This window comes from Mya arenaria, chromosome 14 (assembly GCF_026914265.1).
Source record: "Mya arenaria isolate MELC-2E11 chromosome 14, ASM2691426v1".
In the NCBI taxonomy this organism is placed as follows: domain Eukaryota; kingdom Metazoa; phylum Mollusca; class Bivalvia; order Myida; family Myidae; genus Mya; species Mya arenaria.
In genome coordinates this window covers 16,035,420-16,060,778 of record NC_069135.1, presented here as the reverse complement: position 1 = coordinate 16,060,778, position 25,359 = coordinate 16,035,420, and the positions used below count along the sequence as shown (strand labels likewise).

Below are 25,359 nucleotides of genomic sequence, written 5' to 3'. Positions count from 1 at the left end.
TTGGTATTCAATTAACTGACGCTGTCATATTCTTTGGGGGTATATTCACTGGCTTCAATCAAAATTGAGGAAGTTACTGTATATTCTTTTTATCGGCACTTGTTTCCGATTACCAATATAATTATACTTAGACAGTTTAACTGTACCGAAGTTTAATGCATTATATGCTTTAACAGGTACGTTGAAATTCTACATACCCGGACGAAATACCGAACCTACTTCGCGTAGCGGTCTCGGTTTATGGGCAAGGTAAAATAAATGAGACAACTCGCCTTTTAGGGTAAAATATGTTTGATTACTAAAGAAACTGACTTGATTTTCAAGATGACATCGAAAAAGGATTCTAGTTTCTACATTCAGAGCAAGGAGAATGCTTTCCAGGTAAGTTTTGTTGAGTTGTTGTTTCCGGCAATACATTAACATGTTTATATTCAAGTAATTCTAATAAGCCTAAGTTAATAGCAATAATCGCTCAGACGCAATGTTCTTTCAGCGTTGAATAGTATGTAAATGTTATGCGAATACAAATAATTTACGTGAAACTAGTACATGCAGTCATTGTTGGAAAAAAGGAAGTTTTGAAAATAAAACAAAAGATCATATTGTTATGATTTAAACATGCGAAACATGATATCTGAGCTGTTTCGCAATATCCAGCTTGTCAATAATTGAAGTTGAAATCGTTGAATTCAACGCTTCCATGCTCAAAGGGTTGGCACAAGTTGTCGGTAGCCATGGTGCCTTTGAAAAGTATTGTACACACGCAGACAGCGGCTTCACTTGAAATATTCACAAATCATGAGTAATACGCAGTGCTTTAAGGTATACATACGTCAATAACTTAAACAGGAAGAACTATGCGATTCCAAAGACTGATATAGCAAGGTACATGGAACCATTCAACAAATATTCTTTGCAAAAGATCTTAATGCAGTTTACCGCTTTGCCATCTTATCATGTATATTTAGATGTAAATAGTATTATAGTACTGAAAGAACGTCACTGGTGAAGTAATCTTCATTGAACTGTAATAAAAACATTCCAAGTTTCAATGCAAAAGAGCAACGTACAACGTACACTTAATGCAGTAAAACAAAGAACACACGCATCACTCATTGCGGTAGAGCAACCTCCACACGCATCATTCAATGCGGTAGAACAACGTACACACGCATCACTCATTGCGGTAGAGCAACATACACACGCATCATTCAATGCGGTAGAGCAACGTACACACGCATCACTCATTGCGGTAGAGCAACCTACACACGCATCATTCAATGCGGTAGAGCAACCTAAACACGCATCACTCATTGCGGTAGAGCAACATACACACGCATCATTCAATGCGGTAGAGCAACGTACACACGCATCATTCAATGCGGTAGAGCAACCTAAACACGCATCACTCATTGCGGTAGAGCAACCTACACACGCATCATTCAATGCGGTAGAGCAACGTACACACGCATCACTCAATGCGGTAAAATAACCTACACACTCATCATTCAATGCGGTAGAGCAACGTACACACGCATCACTTAAGGTGATAGAGCAACGTACACACGCATCACCTAAGGCAATAGAGCAACGTACATACGCATCACTCAATGCCATAGTGCAACGTACTCACGCACATTTTTATGCGATAGAGCAACGTACACACGCATCACTTAATGCGAGCGATAGAGCAACGTACAGACGCATCACTTAATGCGTGCGATAGATCAACGTACAGACGTATCATTTAATGCGATAGAGCAACGTACAGACGCATCACTTAATTCGATAGATCAACGTACACACGCATCACTTAAGGTGATAGAGCAATGTACACACGCATCACCTTAGGCAATAGACTAACGTACACACGCACCACTCAATGCCATAGTGCAGCGTACTCACGCACATTTTTATGCGATAGAGCAACGTACACACGCATCACTTAAGGCAATAGAGCAACGTACAGACGCATCACTTAATGCGTGCGATAGATCAACGTACAGACGTTTCACTTAATGCGATAGAGCAACTTACAGACGCATCACTTAATGCGATAGAGCAACGTACACACGCATCACTTAAAGTGATAGAGCCACGTACACACGCATCACTTAAGGTGATAGAGCAACGTACTCACGCACCACTAAATGCGATAGAGCAAGTACTCACGCATCACTCAATGCGGTAGAGTCACCTACACACGCATCATTCAATGCAGTAGAGCAACGTACATAGACATCACTCAATGCTGCACAGTAACGTACTCACGCATCACTTAATGTGATAGAGCAACGTACAAATGCATCACTGAATGCGATAGAGCAACGTACTCAACCACCACTTAATGCGATAGAGCAACGTACTCACGCACTACTTAATGCGATAGAGCAACGTACTCACGCATCACTAAATTCGAAAGAGCAACGTTCTCCCAAACCACAAAATGCGATAGAGCAACGTACACACGATTCACTTCAGATGATAGATCAACGTACACACGCATCACTTAAGGCGATAGAGCAACGAACACACGCATCACTAAATCCGGTAGAAGGACGTATTCGCGCATCACTCAATGCGGTAGAGCAACGTACACACGCATCACTTTAGGCTAAAGAGCAACGTACACACGCATTACTAAATGCGCTAGAGCAACGTACACTAGCATCACTCAATGCGATAGAGCAACGTACAGACGCATCGCTTAATAGGTGCGATAGAGCATTGTACAGACACATCACTTAACGCAACATACACACGCATCTCTTAAGGCGATAGAGCAACGTACACACGCATCTCTTAATGCGGCAGAGCAACGTACACACGCTTCATTTAATGCGGAAAAGCAACGTACTCACCCACCATATAATGCGACAGAGCAACGTTCTCACGAATCACTCAATGCGAAAAGGCAAAGGAATCCCGCACCACTAAATGCGATAGAGCAACGTACACACGCATCACTTAAGGCGATAGAGCAACGTACACACGCATCACTTAAGGTGATAGAGCAACATACACACGCATCACTTACGGCGATAGAGCAACGTACACATGCATCACTTAATGCGGTAGAGCAACGTTCTCGCGCATCACCGAATGCGGAAGAGCAACGTACACACGCATCACTTCATGCAAAATAGCAACGTACACACGCATCACTAAATGCGACAGAGCAACGTACACACGCATCACTCAATGCGACAGAGAAACGTACAGACGCATCACTTAATGCGTGCGATAGAGCAACGTACGGACGCATCACTTAATGCGATAGAGCAACGTACAAATGCATCGCTTAATGCTATAGAGCAACGTATTAAAGCACCACCTAATGCCATAGAGCAACGTACGGACGCATCACTTAATGCGGTAGGGCAACATACTCCCGAACCACTAAATGCGATAGAGCAACGTACTCACGCACCACTCAATGAGTTAGAGCAACGTACTCGCGCACCACTAAATGCAATAGAGCAACGTGCGGACGCATCACTTAATGCGATAGAGCAACGTACAAATGCATCGCTTAATGCTATAGAGCAACATATTAAAGCACCACCTAATGCCATTGAGCAACGTATTCACGCACCACTTAATGCGGTAGAGCAACGTATTCCCGCACCACTAAATGCGAGAGAGCAACGTACTCACGCACCACTCAATCAGTTAGCGCAACTTAATGCGAAAGAGCAACGTAGAAATGCATCGCCTTATGCTATATAGCAACATATTAAAGCACCACCTAATGCCATAGAGCAACGTACTCACGCACCACTTCATGCGGTAGAGCAACTTACAGACGCACCACTAAATGCGAAAGATCAACGTATTCACGCACCACTAAATGCGATAGAGCAAGTACTCACGCATCACTCAATGCGGTAGAGCAACGTATTCCCGCACCACTAAATGCGAGAGAGCAACGTTCACATACATCACTCAATGCTGTAGAGTAACCTACACACGCATCATTCAATGCGGTAGAGCAACGTACACAGACATCACTCAATGCTGCACAGTAACGTACTCACGCATCACTTAATGTGATAGAGCAACGTAGAAATGCATCACTGAATGCGATAGAGCAACGTACTCAACCACCACTTAATGCGATAGAGCAACGTACTCACGCACTACTTAATGCGATAGAGCAACATACTCACGCATCACTCAATTCGAAAGAGCAACATTCTCCCAAAACACAAAATGCGATAGACCAACGTACACACGCATCACTTCAGATGATAGACATCACTCAATGCTGCACAGTAACGTACTCACGCATCACTTAATGTGATAGAGCAACGTACAAATGCATCACTGAATGCGATAGAGCAACGTACTCACGCACCACTCAATGAGTTAGAGCAACGTACTCGCGCACCACTAAATGCAATAGAGCAACGTACGGACGCATCACTTAATGCGATAGAGCAACATACAAATGCATCGCTTAATGCTATAGAGCAACATATTAAAGCACCACCTAATGCCATAGAGCAACGTACTCACGCACCACTTAATGCGGTAGAGCAACATACTCCCGCACCACTAAATGCGAAAGATCAACGTATTCACGCATCACTCAATGCGATAGAGCAACGTACACACGCATCACTTAAGGTGATAGAGCAACGTACACACGCATCACCTAAGGCAATAGAGCAACGTACACACACACCACTCAATGCCATAGTGCAACGTACTCACGCATCACTTTATGCGATAGAGCAACGTACACACGCATCACTTAATGCGAGCGATAGAGCAACGTACAGACGTATCACTTAACGCGATAGAGCAACGTTCACACGCATCACTTAAGGTGATAGAGTAACGAACACACGAATCACTTAAGGGGATAGATCAACGTACTCACGCGCCACTTAATGCGATTGAGCAACGTACTCAGACATCCCTCAATGCGAAAGAGCAACGTACCCCCACACCACTAAATGCGATAGAGCAACGTACACACGCATCACTTAAGGTGATAGAACAACGTACACACGCATCACTTAAGGCGATAGAGAAACGTACACACGCATCACTTAATGCGGTAGAGCAACGTTATCACGCATTACTCAATGCAGTAGAGCAACGTACACTCCCATTACTTAAGGCGATAGAGCAACGTACACATGCATCACTAAATGCGATAGAGCAACGTACACACGCATCACTTAATGCGATAGAGCAACGTACACACGCATAATTTAATGCCATAGAGCAACGTACTCAAGCACCACCTAATGCCATGAGCAACGTACTCACGCGCCACTTAATGCGATAGAGCAACGTACTCACGCATCACACAATGCGAAGGAGCAACACACTCCCGCACCACTTAATGTGATAGAGCAACGTCCTCACGCACCACTCAATGCGATAGAGGAACGTACACACGCATCACTTAATGCGATAGAGCAACGTACACACGCACCACCTAATGCGGTAGAGCAACATACACACGCATTAATGCGGTAGAACAACGTACACACGAACCAATGCGATAGAGCAACGTACACACCATCAATGCGGTAGAGCAACGCACACACAGATTAATGCGGTAGAGCAACGTACATACGCATCAATGCGGTTAGAGCAACGCACACACGCATCAAAGCGGTAGAGCAACGCACACACGCAACAATGCGGTAGAGCAACGTACACACGCATCAATGCGGTAGAGCAACGTACACACGCATCAATGCGACAGAGCAACGCACACACGCATCAATGCGGTAGAGCAACGCACACACGCAACAATGCGGTAGAGCAACGCACACATGCACTAATGCGATAGAGCAACGCACACACGCACCAATGCTGTAGATCAACACACACACGCATCAGTGCGGTAGATCAATGTACACTCGCACCAATGTGGTAGATCAACGTACACACGCATCAATGCGGTAGAGCAATGTACACTCGCACCAATGCGGTAGATCAACGTACACACGCATCAATGCTGTGGAGCAATGTACACACGCACCAATGCTGTAGAGCAACATACACACGCACCAATGCAGTAGAGCAATGCATACACGCATCAATGTGGTAGACTCAAGTACACACAACAACGAAGACATGTATGTATCAGTGCGATATAGCAGCCAACACATGTATCAGTGCGATAGAGCAATGTGCACACGCATCGGTGCGATATAGCAGCGAACACATGTATCAGTGCGATAGAGCAATGTACACACGCATCAGTGCAATATAGCAGCGAACACATGTATCATTGCGATGGAGCAATGTACACACGCATCACTCAGTGCGATATAGCAATGTACGACATAAATTAATGAAATCGAGTAACGTCCACCCGCAGCAATGCGAAAAAAGCTTTGTACACTGGCATCAATTTGATCAAGAAACGTACAACGGCATAAATGCAAAAGGGCAAAGCAAAACACACTACATTACTTTCTACTCTAAATGTTCGTGTTTTATGAATATACACGCATATTTTGTCTATAGAAGGACCAAAAATTACGATGAGATTTCCGTTATTTTTCTTCCCATTTGGGTAAGTCGTGTACGCTCTCCCAAGCTGTTCATCAAAATTTCATCAAGTCAAATGGATTTTTTTTTCAATTCAGATTCCTGATTTGAAGACGGCATTTGATGTTCTTCGACTGCTAGAGATCAACGCAAAAGGAATGGGCATTAAAAATAAGGACGATGCTATAAGGATCATCATTGAGAAAATTAATAAAGGACTTGACCCTAATTCATATAAGGTATGGACTATTAAAATACGATACAGCCCTCTACATCATCTAAAGCCTCTCCTATGGAAATACACGATTAATAAAACTCGAATGAGCTCAATTCAATTAAGTTTTAAAAAAATAATCAAATATGCACCATTATGTAAAAGGAGACGGCTCATAATTTTACAATACTCGTTTAATGACGATTCGCGTCCATCCATGGCAGATAAGTATAATAATGAACTGTAATATGATCAAAATGAAACTCCTCTGTGTATTTTGCCATAAAGTGATACGACTGTATAACCATATCCAATTACCAAATGTTGATGCTTCTGAATTAATGTTTAATGTTCATTTTTTCCAACCTTGGCCATGTAAATGTTACAAGATATACCATGATACCTTGAACGGTTATTTGAAATTGTGCATTAAATAGCTTTTTTGAATTTTGGCGTTATTCTACTCATGACAATAAGGTTGCTGGTCGATTAAAATAGTTCATTAAGAGTACTCATGTCCACAGCACTTCTCCGTACCCATATTCACATTACTTTTCTTACAGTACTTCATGTTCACAAACCTAATGACCACAAACCTCATGACCACAAACCTCATGACCACAAACTTCATGTCCACAAACCTCATGACCACAAACCTCATGACCACAAACCTCATGTCCACAAATCTCTTGACCACAAACCTCATGACCACAAACCTCATGACCACAAACCTCATGTCCACAAACCTCATGACCACAACCTCATGACCACAAACCTCATGACCACAAACCTCATGGTTATGGTACTCATTCACAAAACTCATGGTTATGGTATCCATTTACAAAACTCATGGTTATGGAACTCATTCACAAAACTCATGGTTATGGTACTCTTTCACAAAACTTATGGCTATGGTTCTCATTCACAAAACTCATGGTCATGATACTCATTCACAAAACTCATGATTATGGTACTCATTCACAAAACTCATGGTTTTGGTACTCATTCACAAAACTCATGGTTATGGTACTCATTCACAAAACTCATGGTTATGGTACACATTCACAAAACTCATGGTTATGGTACACATTCACAAAACTCATGGTTATGGTATCCATTCACAAAACTCATGGTTATGGTACTCATTCACAAAACTCATGGTTATGGTACTCATTCACAAAACTCATGGTTATGGAACTCATTAACAAAACTCATGGTTATGGTACTCATTCACAAAACTAATGGTTATGGTAATCATTAACAAAACTCATGGTCATGGTACACATTCACAAAACTCAAGGTTATGGTACTCATTCACAAAACTCATGGTTATGGTACTCATTCACAAAACTCATGGTTATGGTATCCATTTACAAAACTCATGGTTATGGTATCCATTCACAAAACTCATGGTTATGGTATCCATTTACAAAACTCATGGTTATGGTACTCATTCACAAAACTCATGGTTATGGTATCCATTTACAAAACTCATGGTTATGGTATCCATTCACAAAACTCATGGTTATGGTATCCATTCACAAAACTCATGGTTATGGTACTCATTCACAAAACTCATGGTTATGGTACTCATTCACAAAACTCATGGTTATGGTATCCATTTACAAAACTCATGGTTATGGTATCCATTCACAAAACTCATGGTTATGGTATCCATTTACAAAACTCATGGTTATGGTATCCATTCACAAAACTCATGGTTATGGTATCCATTCACAAAACTCATGGTTATGGTACTCATTCACAAAACTCATGGTTATGGTACTCATTCACAAAACTCATGGTTATGGTATCCATTTACAAAACTCATGGTTATGGTATCCATTCACAAAACTCATGGTTATGGTATCCATTTACAAAACTCATGGTTATGGTATCCATTCACAAAACTCATGGTTATGGTATCCATTCACAAAACTCATGGTTATGGTACTTATTCACAAAACTTATGTTTATGGTATCCATTTACAAAACTCATGGTTATGGTATCCATTTACAAAACTCATGGTTATGGTATCCATTTACAAAACTCATGGTTATGGTATCCATTCACAAAACTCATGGTTATGGTACTCATTCACAAAACTCATGGTTATGGTACACATTCACAAAACTCATGGTTATGGTACACATTCACAAAACTCATGGTTATGGTATCCATTCACAAAACTCATGGTTATGGTACTCATTCACAAAACTCATGGTTATGGTACACATTCACAAAACTCATGGTTATGGTACACATTCACAAAACTTATGGTTATGGTATCCATTCACAATTCTAATGGGCATGGTACACATTCACAAAACTCATGGTTATGGTACCCATTCACAAAACATGGTTATGGTACTCATTCACAAAACTCATGGTTATGTTACTCATTCACAAAACCCATGGTTATGGTACACATTCACAAAACTCATGGTTATGGTATCCATTTACAAAACTCATGGTTATGGTACTCATTCACAAAACATGGTTATGGTACTCATTCACAAAACTCATGGTTATGTTACTCATTCACAAAACTCATGGTTATGTTACTCATTCACAAAACTCATGGTTATGTTACTCATTCACAATTCTCTTGGGCATGGTACACATTCACAAAACTCATGGTTATGGTATCCATTTACAAAACTCATGGTTATGGTATCCATTCACAAAACTCATGGTTATGGTACACATTTACAAAACTCATGGTTATGGTACTCATTCACAAAACTCATGGTTATGGTATCCATTCACAATTCTAATGGGCATGGTACACATATTCAAAGTATTCATGTTCACAAAACTCATGTACACATTATTCATGTTCGCAATACTCATGTTTACAATACTGATCTTCTCATAACTCATGTTGCACGAAACTCATGTTCACAGGTCTCATGTTCACAAAACTCATGTTCACATTATTCATATTCACAGTACTCATGTATACAAAATTCATGTACACAAAACTCATGTTAAAAAAGATTCATGATCACAGTATTCATGTTTACAGTACTCATGTTAAAAAAAAATCATGTTCACAGTACTCATGTTCACATTATTCATGTTCATAGTACTCATGTTAACAAAACTCTTGTACACAAAACCCATTTTAAAAAATCATGATCACAATATTCATGTTTACAGTACTCATGTTTACAGTACTTATGTTCACAGTACTCATATCCATTGTACTTATGTCCTCTGTAATAATTTTCATAGTACTCATGTTCACAAAATTCGTGTCAATAAATCTCATGTTCGCAAATCTCATGAACACAAATGCTCATGTTCACAAATTTCATTATCACGTTATCCATGTTTACATTACTCATGTTCACAGTACTCATGTTCAAATTACCCATGTTCACAGTACTCATGTTTAAAGTACTCATGTTCACAAAACTCATGTTCACATTATTCATGTTCACAGTACTTATGTTTACAAAACTCTTGTACATAAAATTCATGTTAAAAAAGTCATGATCACAATATTTAAGTTTACAGTACACATGTTCAAATTACTCATGTTCACAGTACTCATGTTTACAGTACTTATGTCCACTGTACTCACAAAACTATGTTAACAAAACTCATGTTAGCAAAACTCATGTTCACAAACTATGTTCACAAAGCTCATGTTAACAAAACTAATGTTCACAGAACTCATGCATGTTCACAGTACTCATGTTCACAAATCTCATGTTCACAAAACTTTGTCAACAAAACTCATGTTCACAAAACTCATGTTCACAAAATTCATGTTCACAAAACTATGTTACCAAAACGAATGTTCACAGAACTCATGTTCACAGTACTCATGTTTACAAAACTCATGAACACAAAACTCATGTACACAAAGCTCATGTTAAAAAAAAAATATCACAGTATTCATGTTCAGAAAACTCATGTTCGCAGTACTCATGTTCACAGAACTCATGTCCACATTACTTATATCCCCAGTACTCATATTCTTGTACTCATGTTCACAAAATTCTTGTTCACAAAACTCATGAACACAAGACTCATGTACACAAAGCTCATGTTCAATTCTTTTTTATCACAGTATTCATGTTCACAGTACTCATGTTCACAGTACCCATGTTTACAGTACTCATGTCCACAGTACTTATATCTCCAGTACTCATATTCTTGTACTCATGTTCACAAAATTCTTGTTCACAAAACTCATGTTCACAGAGCTCATGTTCACAGTATTTATATTTATAGTACTCATGTTCATAGTTCTTATGTTCACAGTACCAATGTTCGCAAAATTCATGTTCGCAGTACTCAAATTTGCAAAACTTATCTTCACAAAACTCATGTTCACAAAATTCATGTTCACAATACTCATGTTCAAAGTACTCATGTTTACAGTACTCATGTTCACAGTACTCATGTTTAAAGTACTCATGTTCACAAAACTCATGTTCACATTATTCATGTTCACAGTACTTATGTTTACAAAACTCTTGTACATAAAATTCATGTTAAAAAAGTCATGATCACAATATTTAAGTTTACAGTACACATGTTCAAATTACTCATGTTCACAGTACTCATGTTTACAGTACTTATGTCCACTGTACTCACAAAACTATGTTAACAAAAATCATGTTAGCAAAACTCATGTTCACAAACTATGTTCACAAAGCTCATGTTAATAAAACTAATGTTCACAGAACTCATGCATGTTCACAGTACTCATGTTCACAAATCTCATGTTCACAAAACTATGTCAACAAAACTCATGTTCACAAAACTCATGTTCACAAAACTCATGTTCACAAAACTATGTTACCAAAACGAATGTTCACAGAACTCATGTTCACAGTACTCATGTTTACAAAACTCATGAACACAAAACTCATGTACACAAAGCTCATGTTAAAAATAAATATCACAGTATTCATGTTCAGAAAACTCATGTTCGCAGTACTCATGTTCACAGAACTCATGTCCACATTACTTATATCCCCAGTACTCATATTCTTGTACTCATGTTCACAAAATTCTTGTTCACAAAACTCATGAACACAAGACTCATGTACACAAAGCTCATGTTCAATTTTTTTTATCACAGTATTCATGTTCACAGTACTCATGTTCACAGTACCCATGTTTACAGTACTCATGTCCACAGTACTTATATCTCCAGTACTCATATTCTTGTACTCATGTTCACAAAATTCTTGTTCACAAAACTCATGTTCACAGAGCTCATGTTCACAGTATTTATATTTATAGTACTCATGTTCATAGTTCTTATGTTCACAGTACCAATGTTCGCAAAATTCATGTTCGCAGTACTCAAATTTGCAAAACTTATCTTCACAAAACTCATGTTCACAAAATTCATGTTCACAATACTCATGTTCAAAGTACTCATGTTTACAGTACTCATGTTCACAGTACTCATGTCAATAGTACTTATGTCCACAGTACCCATGTTCGCAAAATTCATGTTCGCAGTACTCAAATTTACAATACTTATCTTCATAAAAAAATCATGGTCACAAAACTCATGTTCACAATACTCATGTCAAAAGTACTCATGTTTACAGTACTCATGTTCACAGTACTTATATCCATAGTACTTATGTCCACAGTACCCATGTTCACAAAATACATGTTCGCAGTACTCAGGTTTACAATACTTATCTTGACAAAAATTATGTTCACAAAATTTATGTTCAAAATACTCATGTCCAAAGTACTCATGTTTACAGTACTCATGTTCAAAGTACTCATGTTCACAGAAATCTTGTCCATTATAACAGTATTCATATATACAATATTCATTTTCACAAAACTCATGTTTACAGTACTCATGCTCATAGTTCTCATGTTTAAAGTACCCATGTTCACAAAAATCATGTTCGCAGTACTCAAGTTCACAATTCTCATCTCAACAAAACTCATGTTTACAGTACTCATGATCACAGTACTCATGTTCACAAAAATCTTGTCCATTATAACAGTATTCAAGTATACAATGATCATCTCCACAAAACTCATGTTCACAGTACTCATGTGCACAGTACTCATGTTCACAAAAAACGTGTCCATTATAACAGTATTCATGTATACACTATTCATTTTCACAAAACTGATGTTCAAAGTTCTCATGTTCATAGTTCTAATGTTCAAAGTACCCATGTTCACAAAATTCATGTTCGCAGTATTCAAGTTTACAATACTCTTCACATAACTCATGTTACTCAAAACTCATGTTCACAATACTCATGTCAACAGTATTCATGTTCACAAAACTCATGTTCACCTTACTCATGTTCAAAGTACTGATGTTCACAGCACTCATGTTTACAGTTTTACTCATATTCGCAATACTCTTGTTCACACTGCCAATGTTCACAGTACATATGTTCACAGGACCTATGTTCACAGTACTAATGTTCTCAGTACTGATGTTTACAGTACACCTGTTCACAGTACTGATATTTGCAGTACTGATGTGTACAGTACCTATGTTCACAGTACTAATGTTCTCAGTACTGATGTTCACAATACTCATGTTCACAGTACTCATGTTCACAGTACTCATATCCACAATACGCATGTTCACTGTACTCATGTTCACAGTATTCATATCCACAATACGCATGTTCACTGTACGCATGTTCACAGTACTCATATCCACAATACGCATGTTCACTGTACGCATGTTCACAGTACTCATATCCACAATACTCATGTTCACTGTACTCATGTTCACAGTATTCATGTTCTAAGTACTAATGCCCACAGTACTCATATCCACAGTACGCATGTTCACAGTACTCATGTTCACAGTACTCATGTTTACAATACAACACTGTCGACACTCCTTGCAAACATGTTGCCCAACAAGGTACATTGAACATAACTGTGTTTAAGCTTACTACTCACCGTTGCAGAAAGAGCCGTCGAAAGGTTTGAAAAAGGCTATAGAAGATGATCAGAATCACAAGATGAAACTTGTCGCCAAGTACGAGGGCGTCCATAAACTCTACAACGACTTGCCTGCTAACTACAAAAGAGATCTGAAGCAGGTGTTTGCCGGTAAGGAGGACCAATGATGTAACGACATAATGAGAAGTAAAACTTACTTCATATGTGGTGTGCACTCTGTGTCGTTAAGAGTAGTTTTGAAGATGACCAAAGTTTAACTGAAAGTGAACTATGTGTAAATATCTTCCAAACCCTCACCTTGAACTGTAGTTATTCTAGTGTTTCCCGGCGTTTTACGTTCCATTTCAATCTGATAATTGTACGGTGTTTTAATTGTCATGATATTTATTGCAGGTATTGAAGAAATGTTCGATGCTCGGAAAAATGAAATCAAAAGAAGCGAATGCACTATTTTAGTCGTTGGTAAGATAAATGAAGCTTACCGTATCTTCATTAAAGCTTTATATTTTTGTCTACAAAAACCAAAACTTGAATAACAACGCGTCTGTAACGACTCTTCTTCGGTATTAGAAATAAAAAAAAACTTAAATAGCGATTGAACGCAACAGCCTTAAAGTCCTGCTCCTTGGTCATTCCCTTAAGCTCACATTCCATCGTTGAAGCACCACTTTCCTGCCAAACTAGAATCAAAAGTGTCAACATTTGATACTAATGCTTCATAGCGCTCAAATTAGGTTATGCGGCTCCAGTGAAGAGCAGATTATTGACTTACGTATAGATCAACAACTAATACACGCCTAGAAAATACATATTCATTTCTGTAATCCAAATATAGGTGAAACAGCATCAGGAAAAAGCAGCTTGATCAACCTGCTACTCGGACAGTCTCTGATGCCGACTTCCGCTCTAGGGTGCACGGCCACTGTGGTGGAGATCCGCACAACCAGGGATCCCAACAAGAGGGAGGCCGTCGGATACTACCGGTATGGCAGTATTTGTGGAATTCCTTCTGTTGGCTAGATTGTTGTAGTTACTATTCGGTCATAAGGCTATATTATCATTTTTACTATTTTTTGCGTCCATTCGAAAAAATAACAACACTATAGCAACACTCCATTAATGCATTCGAATTAACAATGCCCGTGTGATGTTGCCAGAAGTATGGTATTTGTGTCAATCGATGCGATATTTCGTTATCCAATTACAACAAGATATATATACTTTGGCGATCAGTAGCAAACCTAATACTATAAGGTCAGTTTTATACCAAACCATACAGTATGGTTAATTGGCAGAGAAGCAAGACAGGATGAAGGATGAACGCTGACATTGAATATAAATGCAGTAATTATCAAACAAGCTATATATTTCACATAAAGCTCATAATTGTATGGTGTGTATCACGATACAAAATAAAACTTCAGTAAAGGATGTAAATACATAAAGCTTCAAAGTGTTTTGTTTTTATTTGTTTTGTTTCGATCACTTTGCCCCTTCATAGATTATTTCGATACATTTATATAAATGTGTACATTATAAACATATGTCTCAGTGATTATGTGTTTGTCCCAGGTCGCAGTATGACAACAACCAGAAGAGGAAATCTCCGCCGATTGTGTTTGACCTGCGCTCTGACCGAGGTATTCAGCAGTTTCAGGCGGCTGTTGCGGACAGCGACGAGGACGGCTACTCACCGTACGACCGCATAGAGGTCACATGGCCCTTCGGAATGCTTGAGGTAGGTGGGGAAAAGGTTTATAAATAACCAGCACATAAATGCAATATAACTTACGTTGTGGACAGCGATGAAGCCGGGTTTCATAGTCAGACCGCATAGACCGACCTGCACAGTAAATGTGAATGGGGGAGGGTTTTAGGCTCAGCGAAAAAGAATCTCGTGTTTTACTGGTACAAGAAGAAGATGCTACACTTTACACGTTTATGTTGCTTATATATAGTTGTGAAGCGGAGTTGTTATTTACGCACCATGCAATCGTTCTATACGGATGTCGGTGTATATCCTTTATTTTATTTGCGTTTTTGAACGCCAACATGTTTGCATCGAATACTGCCATGTGTTTTGCTGTTCCAAACTTTATACATTTAGTTTATGTCTCATTTAGTTTGTACTTTTTGTTTAACTTCATACCATTCGTTGATGGTTTAATTTTGCAGGAGGGCCTGGTGATAGTGGACACACCAGGTATCGGTAGTGGTGGCAAGATGAGCCATTATGTGGAGAAATACCTTGCCAAGTCTTACGGCTTCATCTACGTCGTGAATAGTGCTAACGCCGGCGGTGTTCAGAAAGGCAGGGTAAATACAGAGGGGTTTCTTTTAATTTAAAAATGAAACGAAGTATTCTTTGTATTTTATATATATACAAGTACTTGCTAAACGAATTGTAAGTGACATACTTAGTATGGACGCAATTATTTATTTTTTTTATTAAAATATTCTAAAATTATAAAACATATTTGTTAATTTTAAGTACGGTATTATGTACAAAATGGTAAATATTTTAGCTCCAAAATTTCCTTCGCATGGTGGTAAATGCCGCGGGCGAGGAAGGGTACAGCTCCGAATCGACCATGTTTGTGTGTAACCGGTGGGATATGGTTCCCGATAAGGACCGGGACGCAGTGAAACACGACACATTTGACAAGCTCAACAAATACTTTCCCGACCTGCACCGCTCACAGGTCCACTACATGTCCATCACAGAGGTATGGGGACCATTTCGCAAAAAGTCCAAAGTCTGGAAGAAAATCATTATTGCATGATATCACTGGCTAACGCCCGCTTGAGGGGTGTAACAACGACAGATTAACACAATGCATTTGATACTATATACAATTTAACAAAAGATAATATTTTTCACCAACGAGGTTATTCCAAAACTCTCTGCGTTCAATCGGCAATGTTGAAGTTATCATGAGAATGGAAAACACTTTTTTGATATTCATGACATCACGCCGTTTGATCTGATGACACCACATAAGTTATCAGATTAAAAATCGTATATAGATACATTTGATGAAGGGTATAAGTTGAAATAAGATCGTACCTTATGGATAAGGAATATGTTTCTGTATCCAATAATAGTGAATACGTTTCGGTACTCACTAGATGTTATTGTATGCTTCAGTTTCAAAAACATTTCTTTGTAATTTAAATGTTTAAACGTATGTCTTCAGGCCCAGAAAGCCGTCTCTCTGCGGACGAGTACAAGTGAATACACGACCATGTTGGATATGGTGGAGAAACTGCTCCCTGACAGTCTCCGCTCAAGATTGAATACGCACTACAAGTAGGCAATTTGCCTCCTTATGTCTATGCTTTACTTGTATTTATAGATATGTTTCGCCTGGCCGTACATGATACTGATATTGCTCAATTGATGTTATTTGTATGATACCAAAGTAGAATTAGCCAATCATAAGCTGAATTGAAACCATTTTATTAGAAACTACTCATTTAGAAAGCACAGATGATGTCATTTATATGTACATAAAGTGTATGCAAACGATGGTGTTTGTGAGAATTATTAAATTAAAATTATATATGTTTGTATGTATTCATGTTGGTATATAACCAGATGGCTGACTGCAGTCCTAAAACGTATGATCTACATCCTGAAAGTCTCAAAGGTGATGGCTGCCAAGTCCATGGAAAAGAACAAAGAGGAATTCCAACAGGTGCGATATTATATGTGTTTTTTACAAGGAGTTTAATTTGAAAACCATTGCTTTGGTTTCCACTAAGGCAAACAAACATGTTTCATAACTGCTGTGGTAGATATATTTGCATGTTCTAGTGTTTTTGAATTTAGCAGGCACATAGAAGTAGTGATGATACAACAATAAATGCTCTGTTCTCTGGGCTTCTTTCGAAAAGACTCGTGTATTTAAACTTGGTAATAAAATGTATCACTTCTATATATCTGTGTATACTTAAAGTAAGAAAGCAAGATTGTATTTGATTCTAACGACTTTATCTATACCAACAGTTCAGAAAAAGACATCTCAGGAACGAACAAAAGATCAACAGCGACATACTGTTATAGAAGAATTTTTTTAAATGACAACACTCATTATCTAGATGAGAAGGTCTTGTATAAACGTTTGCCACTGGTGATTCTTTTTTGTTCGATTCTAAAATATCGTACTTTTAAATTACACAACACCGCCCACAGATCAAGGTTCAGATCGAGCGACTGGAACAGAACTCCAAGGACAGCATCAACTACCTGAAGACGAACATCGCTAGTGAGTCTGACATCGTCGCCCGCAAGGTTGTAGAGGTCCTCCAGTCACGTGCCATGGCCGAGCGTCTCTTCGACTGGAGGCCAGAGGAGCTGCCGAAAGAAGACAAGAAAAAGGTACTGAATGGGACAGCTATTGGGAGACTGAATGTTGGAATCAAACGAATCTATTAGTTAATTGTCAATACAATGCGTTTATTTAAGGTATTTGAATGGGAAAGGTGGGGGTGCTTTTCGATCGTCGATGTTTATACTTTTGCAATTGTCTGTAGTTGACACTGCACTGAATCGGCTGAAACACAAAAACGTATTTATCTGCCATAGTTAGTTCAAGGGAAGTAACCTAAATATTTGGGATTGTACCAAATTTGGCGTTAACCCGAAATAAAACAATATCATGTTTTTTTTAAAAAATAAATAAAAGGGTGCAATACTTCAAAGTGTATGTTTTTCACTCATTTAAAAAGGAATAATATCGAACTGCTTGTCTCATTTTATTTTATATCTCTGGGAATATGGACACTTAGAATTGCATAATATGATGATCTAATTGTTTTGCTCTCCCCCTCCCCTACCCGTTTTATTACATACACGCAGGTTGCTGGTGACGCACTGGAAAAGATCGCCAACAAGATCGCGTACGAGATGAACATCTGGGAGAGGGACAACAACATCATCGGCGGCATAAAAGAGAAGATCATCCGAGTCTGCAAAAGGGATTTTGAGCTCATGGAAAACCAAATTGCGAAGATTGAAGGTACAAATTGTATTTCGCCGTCATTGCAATTATAGATTGGTATGTTATTTTTACTCTTGTTCCGTGTTAAGTTCATTCGAAGAGGACGCCAACAGTATCATTCTTACACAGACATATACTGATGAATTTGAATTGCTTTACTTACTAAATTTGCTGTGATTTAAGTTTACGTTGCCTGTATGATATTGTGACTAATTACTTGATCTGGTAACTACTTCGGATATGAGCAGTTGATGTGGTTAACTTAAAATGATACGCAACCATTATAAACTTTTATTTCAGGTGCACTTCTTGACGGCGACAGTAGAATTGTCAAAGACCTCCACAAGTCTATACGAAACCCGGCTCCCGTAAAACAGGTCTGGTCAAAAGCAAAAGTCAAAAGTATGGACGAAGACAGTAGCACATACAAAGGTCTAGGAGGAATGGTAGCTAGTGTGGGAACCATTAAAGCAGGAGATAAAGCAATGAAGAAAATATTTTCAGATTATAAGTTAAAAAATATTCCAAAATGTGTGCAGTTAATGCAAGACGCCATGAAAGCATTTCTCGATAGCATTTTCCAGAGTAAAAACCTGCAGGAAAAGGTTTTGAAGTTTTTCAATCGGTTTGTTAAGGACATCGACGCTGTTGCTAAAATGATTCCAGATTTTCTAAAAGCTGACTTAGAATTGATGGAAATTCTCAAAAGCGAGTTGAGTGACACACAGAACAACCTTCGGGAGCTGTTTCCAATGCTGTTGCACGAGAGCCACGTACTTCTCGGTCAGTGCGACAGTTTCTATGTCAACTTCATAATGAGGTTTGACTATGACCTATCCGACCTGATCTGGGACTCTCGCGGTACCCCCGTGGGGTCTGGGAGTTTTGCGGATGTGTACATAGCTAGCATAAAGACCCCCAAGCAGGGAACCATTCCTGTTGCCCTAAAGGTATGCAGAGATCCACTAAAAGAGAACACAGTTACCGATATTCTACTGGAAGACAGGACGCTAAGGTATGTATAAACAACAGTAATGCCATCGTATGTCGAAACACAGTGGACCCTTTTAATTATATGATGTGTAATGCGTGTAAACATCATATTTATATTTTGTTTCGAACACTTTCGTTAATATTAATGATACATGATGCGTTCCAGGGAGTTGGACCACCCGAACGTGGTGCGGTATTACGGTGCTACGTACAGATTCCGTAACCCAAATCTGCAGAAGGAGATGCAGTGGATCATGATCATGGAGGTGAGCCAGCTGTAACATTCACACGCCAATGTAAAATACCCCCAACGCATCTTCGATTGTGTTGCCAAGCAATGTAAAACGAAAGGAAAAATATGAGAATGGTGTTTTGTTTTTATAGATTTATATGCGTGAAGAAAACAAGTAAATTTCACATGAATACATACCAATAGACCATTTTCACAGTTTAACTCCATGTGATTGTTCTAGGAATATAAGATACATTGCTAGTAGCTGTTGGAATGTGGGGTATATACCCTCAGTGGTTTCATACCATCCGATAGAGAATTTCTCACCGAATAACTTTTGTTTGTTTAACCTTTTTGTTTTTTTCTCGTTCGCGTGGTATTAAATTTCATGAGGGTGGTTTTACTAAACACCTCCTCCACGTGACCGTTCTTGACCATTCTGATAACCTCGTTTATGGTGATATGAATTTGTTAAATAAGTCTTAATTATAGTTTGTATCCGATGGCTTATTACAAAATACGCAATTTTATAAACTATCAATACTTTTTGAAGGTATGCAAGTACACTATGAAACAGAAGTTTGTCGACCCGCAACGTAGCAACCCTGGGAAGTGCGTGGCCTGCTCCCCCTCTCAAGTAGACAATATGGTGGCCATGGCGGACGTTGCGCTACAATTGTGTCGCGGTGTAGACTACCTTCATCAAAAAGGATTCGTGCATAGGGATCTGAAGCTTGAGAACATTCTGGTAACCGTTAAGAACTATGTTAAATGTGACTTACTTTCAAATGTATCTGTTATCTGCTTGAACCGAATAAGATGTTATTGCGAGAGCAACTTTATGTATAAGTTAACCACAAACGACAAACAGTTTGTCCAAAATATTAATGCATTACATTCTTTATATATTCGTAACGTTTATAATTCCATAGCAAACATGAGTGTATTTTTGTTAAAGTACTTGGAAATGTATTTCTTTTCTATCTGTATGATACTCTAAAACTCAAACTATCAGAAGTCAGCGTGCTTAATCTCACTTCTAACATTTGACTTGTTTATTTCTAGGTGACGGAGAAGAACATAGTGAAGTTGACGGACGTGGGGCTCACGAAGCAGGCGACAGACATCGCCCAGAGCCTCGTCGGCAGTCCCGTGTATATGGCACCTGAGGTCCTTCTTCAGGTATGTCGGACAGAGTGTGCTACTAATCAGCTCTGCTATGCAAGCTTTAATAATAAGAATACCGCCAAGAGCACAGGTGTTCGTCACATTGCCTGGATGCAGTAATACATACTTTTTTCATATTTTTTTTATTTTTAATATTTTGTTTTATTTATTTTTTATTTTTATCATTTATTTATTTCGGTCAAGATAGTGAATATATGTCATTTAAAAAATCATTCCACAATTTTTCATGAAAGAAAATTAGTATTATATATAATTAAATATAAGATAAACATGTGCAAAAATTCATCAATTCCAAACGGACCTAATCAATAGAGCATAGTTCCTAAAATAATTGAGATAAACTAATAATTTTTACTGTTCTGATAAGGTAAGATTCCCATCTACAAGAAATAGATAATTAAAAAAAAATAAAAATATGAAAAAAAAATGTATTACTGTATCCAGGCAATGTGACGAGCACCTTTGGCAAAGAGCCTATATTCCGCAGTCCGATTTCTCTTTACACACTCGGATATCTTAGTGCATCCTATTTTGTTAATGTGTAGCGGATGAGCTACATCATGAAACTACAAGGTATTTCAATACTTTAAATACTCCCCCATGCCTGAATTTATGGTTTATCCATTAGTTCTTTGATATTCTTCACGTTTGAAAAGAAGTTTATAATAGAAGTAATAGTACCTTATACACGACTATATTACACTCTTGGAGATGTTGTACGGCCAAGTCCTCGATGAGAAGTTCACCTACTGTGTTTATCAGTAGATACAAAACGTTGCATCACTCTTTTTTATAGCCCAGCCTCAAAACTTCGACAAAGACGAAGGTGAACTTGCACGTTTTATCCAAGGTTATTCTTAACTCCGCTTCAAAAGTAGTTTACAAATGCGTTTCGCCAGTTTGTATTTTAGTCAACCTTTTATTTTCTGTGAAACAGTCTCAGAACTACAACCACAAGGCGGACGTGTACAGCCTGGGGATCATCTTCTGGGAGATGTGGTACGGCCAGGACGCCGCTGACTATATCCAGCAACAGCTCTTCACCACACTAGAGAAGGCCATCAAGGTATTGTACGCCCTTTCTTGGTAGTGATCAGAATTAGAATTGACTTCCTTTACGTGGTTTTATTGTGATAGCGGCAAATACGAGTTACAAGGGTACATACGAAAAGGTTGTGTAGACTTTTTTGCTGGATTGTTCTGCCCCAAATTTCTCGAAACTTCTTAAGTCCCTTAATACAGGATTTAACTAAGCTCACTATTATTGTTTTTCAATAATTTGCGTAAAATTTACTTCTATGAGAGGTTTTGTACTTTATATAGGAATTATCTTTATGATAATGACAATAAACTGTTTTTCATTTATCCAAATTCAATTTAGGTATGTAGTTTGGCTAATTGAAATAAGCTGCTTTAATTTAAAGCCTGTTAAGCTTAAGAAGTTTCGAAAAATTGGGGCCTGGTGTTTAATGTGCGTGTATGTCAATCATTTCATAACAATAAGGATATCATTCGATAACGTTCTAGTGTTAAAATACAAGTGAAAATGTAATTCTACTTGCATTTCTTTTAGGACGGACTCCGCCCGTCGCTGAAGCTGTCGACAAAGCCCCCGGAGCCTTGGATCGAGCTCATTGAGCGCTCATGGGCCTACAACCCGGAGGACCGGCCCAGTGTCAGCACTCACATCAAGTTCTTTGAGGGGTTCATTCATGACAGTCGCAGAATGTGATAAAATACTTTTAACGAGACACATTTCTTATATACGCACACATTGTTTTATGATTCGGTCAAAGAATACGATTGACCTTATTTGTTTAATGTATTCACCTGTCTTGTGAGGATTTCTGCAGAGTGAAATTCCTGCATAGGTTGAGTCGCATGTTTTATTGAGTGATTTCTGCAATATTTGCACAAAATGAGATGGAATAATCCTGGTAGTTTTACACCTCCGTCGAATGAATCGACGTCTACCATGTGCCATAATTCCGTTTCTCACAGTTATAGGTCATATATACATGCAAAGAGAGGACGATTCTTTATACAGGAACTATTGATAGCAAACTAGTGTCACTTATTTGATAACAAAATACATGTAGTTTTCATTATATTGCATGTGCATACAAGGGGAGGGTACTAATAATAAGCCAACTTTGTTGTGCACACAGATAATAATTATTAATCCCGAAGTTAATTGGATTTTGACTGACCTTTTCAAGGCAGTACCTAACAATTCTTGATAAACACCCTTTGTTTCATATATAATATATTGTGTTGTGTGTGGAGTGTGGATTTTTTTTGTTCCGTGTTTCTCATGTTGTGAATGTGTTTTTTTTCCTGTTTGATGTCATTGGCGTTCACCCTGTGTCATTAAACGTGTTTTTTTGCTGTTAAAACGTTCGACTACTCGACAATTGTGTCTGTAGTTTTTCATATAAGTATTTTAATCAGATATAAAAAGACATATTATTCCATGGGTCTACTTTGAACAATGATTGGTAACCATTATTTCTACTGTTGGATTTTAATAATGGTAATTAAACACATATTCCGGTAGTAACTACCGGGTGAACAATTGGAATAACACGGACTGCAAGTGTTTCATGACTCTCAATACCATAATTTTATATGGGATTAAAGTTCATCTCTGGTTCTAAACATCAAACAACATTCCTTGTAAGAAAAATGAAATAGTTTGAACGAAACCATTATATAATAAAAATGTTTCGAAAGCCCACTGAGACTGTCGGATTGTTTCTTTTACACGTTACTATATTGTTACCACTTTTTACATTTGCAAGTTTTGCGAATGCTCCTTATACTTGCTCGAGACGTGCAACCCTTAACCCGGAACCGAACAGTATAAGATCGTTGTGGTGTATGGTGGTGTCCTCCCCTCAAAATGTTTTGACATACATTTAATAAAATTTTATTCATTACATTACATGGTATGTTACCCTAGGGATAAAGTACCACTGTGACATATGGTAGGTTTAGGGCTATGGGTATTGTATCTTGGGTTTGTGAGTCAACGCACGTACTTTGCGTACATAGCTCCGCTAAATGAAAATCGCAGTCATCTTGGTGTTACTTTATTCATTCCAAAGAATAAATACTTAGTATTTCCGTGAAATAATATCGTTGTTTTACTCAAAATTTAAATATTTTTCAAGGGAAATAACCGTGTGTGATAGTTGTCTTGTTCTATATGGTGATGTTTACAAAATAGAGTCAGCGAGCGACAGAAAATAAAAACGATTTTTTTAATTACTTATTTATTTTCTGTATATTTTCAAATGCTGTAATATCGCATATTAGTATCGCACGATTTAGATTTTTCGCAACGTCATTTTCTTCTTGAGCATTGGTTTAACTTCATAATAAACCAAATAGAAATCGTAACGACATTCATGTTTTTTGTAAGAATCTTCATTCGTATGAAAAAGCAAACTAGCTATTAAGTAATAAATAGAATACCCATAATAAAGTTATTTCAAAGTAACACTTCACCAACGCAAAGCCTAAGCTATGTACCCGTATTATATATAATGTTAGTTCTCAAGCGACAAAGAAATGATGGATGAACTATCGTCGTTTAATGAGGATGTAAAACGATTCATTTCTATTTAACCTACGTTTCGAATCATTAAAATGTCTATAAAATGGAAATTTACAAATGTTGACACATATAGAGTTATGTATAGTGTGTTTAATATGTATTTTACTGTTCAACGTTTATCAGGTTGTATTTAAAATTACGGAAATAAACATACAACAGATAACACCACTATGTGTGTGTTTCATAAAGTATGGAACAGTACGTGTACCCTATATAACGGAGAACTGCACAATTGACAATGTGTATGAGAGTGTGACTGAATTGGGAGTATAGACTTTAGAAACAAATAAGCCATCACCACCATTATATGGGTGTGTGACCGGAATGGGAGCATAGACTTAAGACACAAATAAGCCATTCCCTCCATTATATAAGTGTGTGACTGGAATGGGAGTATAGACTTAAGACACAAATAAGCCATCCCCTCCATTATATGGGTGTGTGACCGGAATGAGAGTATAGACCTAAGACACAAATAAGCCATCCCCACCATTATATGGGTGTGTGACCGGAATGAGAGTATAGACTTAAGACACAAAAAGCCATCCCCTCCATTATATGAGTGTGTGACTGGAATGGGAGCATAGACTTAAGACACAAATAAGCCATCCCCTCCATTATATGAGTGTGTGACTGGAATGGGAATATAGACCTAAGGCA

At 38.1% G+C, this 25,359-nt stretch overlaps 1 protein-coding gene across 1 annotated transcript; it reads left to right on the top strand.

The window, feature by feature from the left end:
* Positions 1 to 132: 132 nt before the first annotated feature.
* LOC128217186 (uncharacterized) lies at positions 133 to 23,552 on the top strand. Its single transcript, XM_052924133.1, has 18 exons — positions 133 to 381; positions 6,618 to 6,758; positions 13,670 to 13,814; positions 14,058 to 14,126; positions 14,500 to 14,647; positions 15,237 to 15,402; positions 15,840 to 15,980; positions 16,190 to 16,390; positions 16,862 to 16,974; positions 17,263 to 17,362; positions 17,860 to 18,045; positions 18,526 to 18,685; positions 18,968 to 19,682; positions 19,827 to 19,926; positions 20,446 to 20,640; positions 20,958 to 21,074; positions 22,018 to 22,146; positions 22,654 to 23,552. Exons 1-18 carry the CDS (start codon positions 325 to 327, stop codon positions 22,810 to 22,812), a joined length of 3,042 nt encoding a protein of 1,013 aa, XP_052780093.1. The 5' UTR covers positions 133 to 324; the 3' UTR covers positions 22,813 to 23,552.
* The last annotated feature ends 1,807 nt before the right edge of the window (positions 23,553 to 25,359 follow it).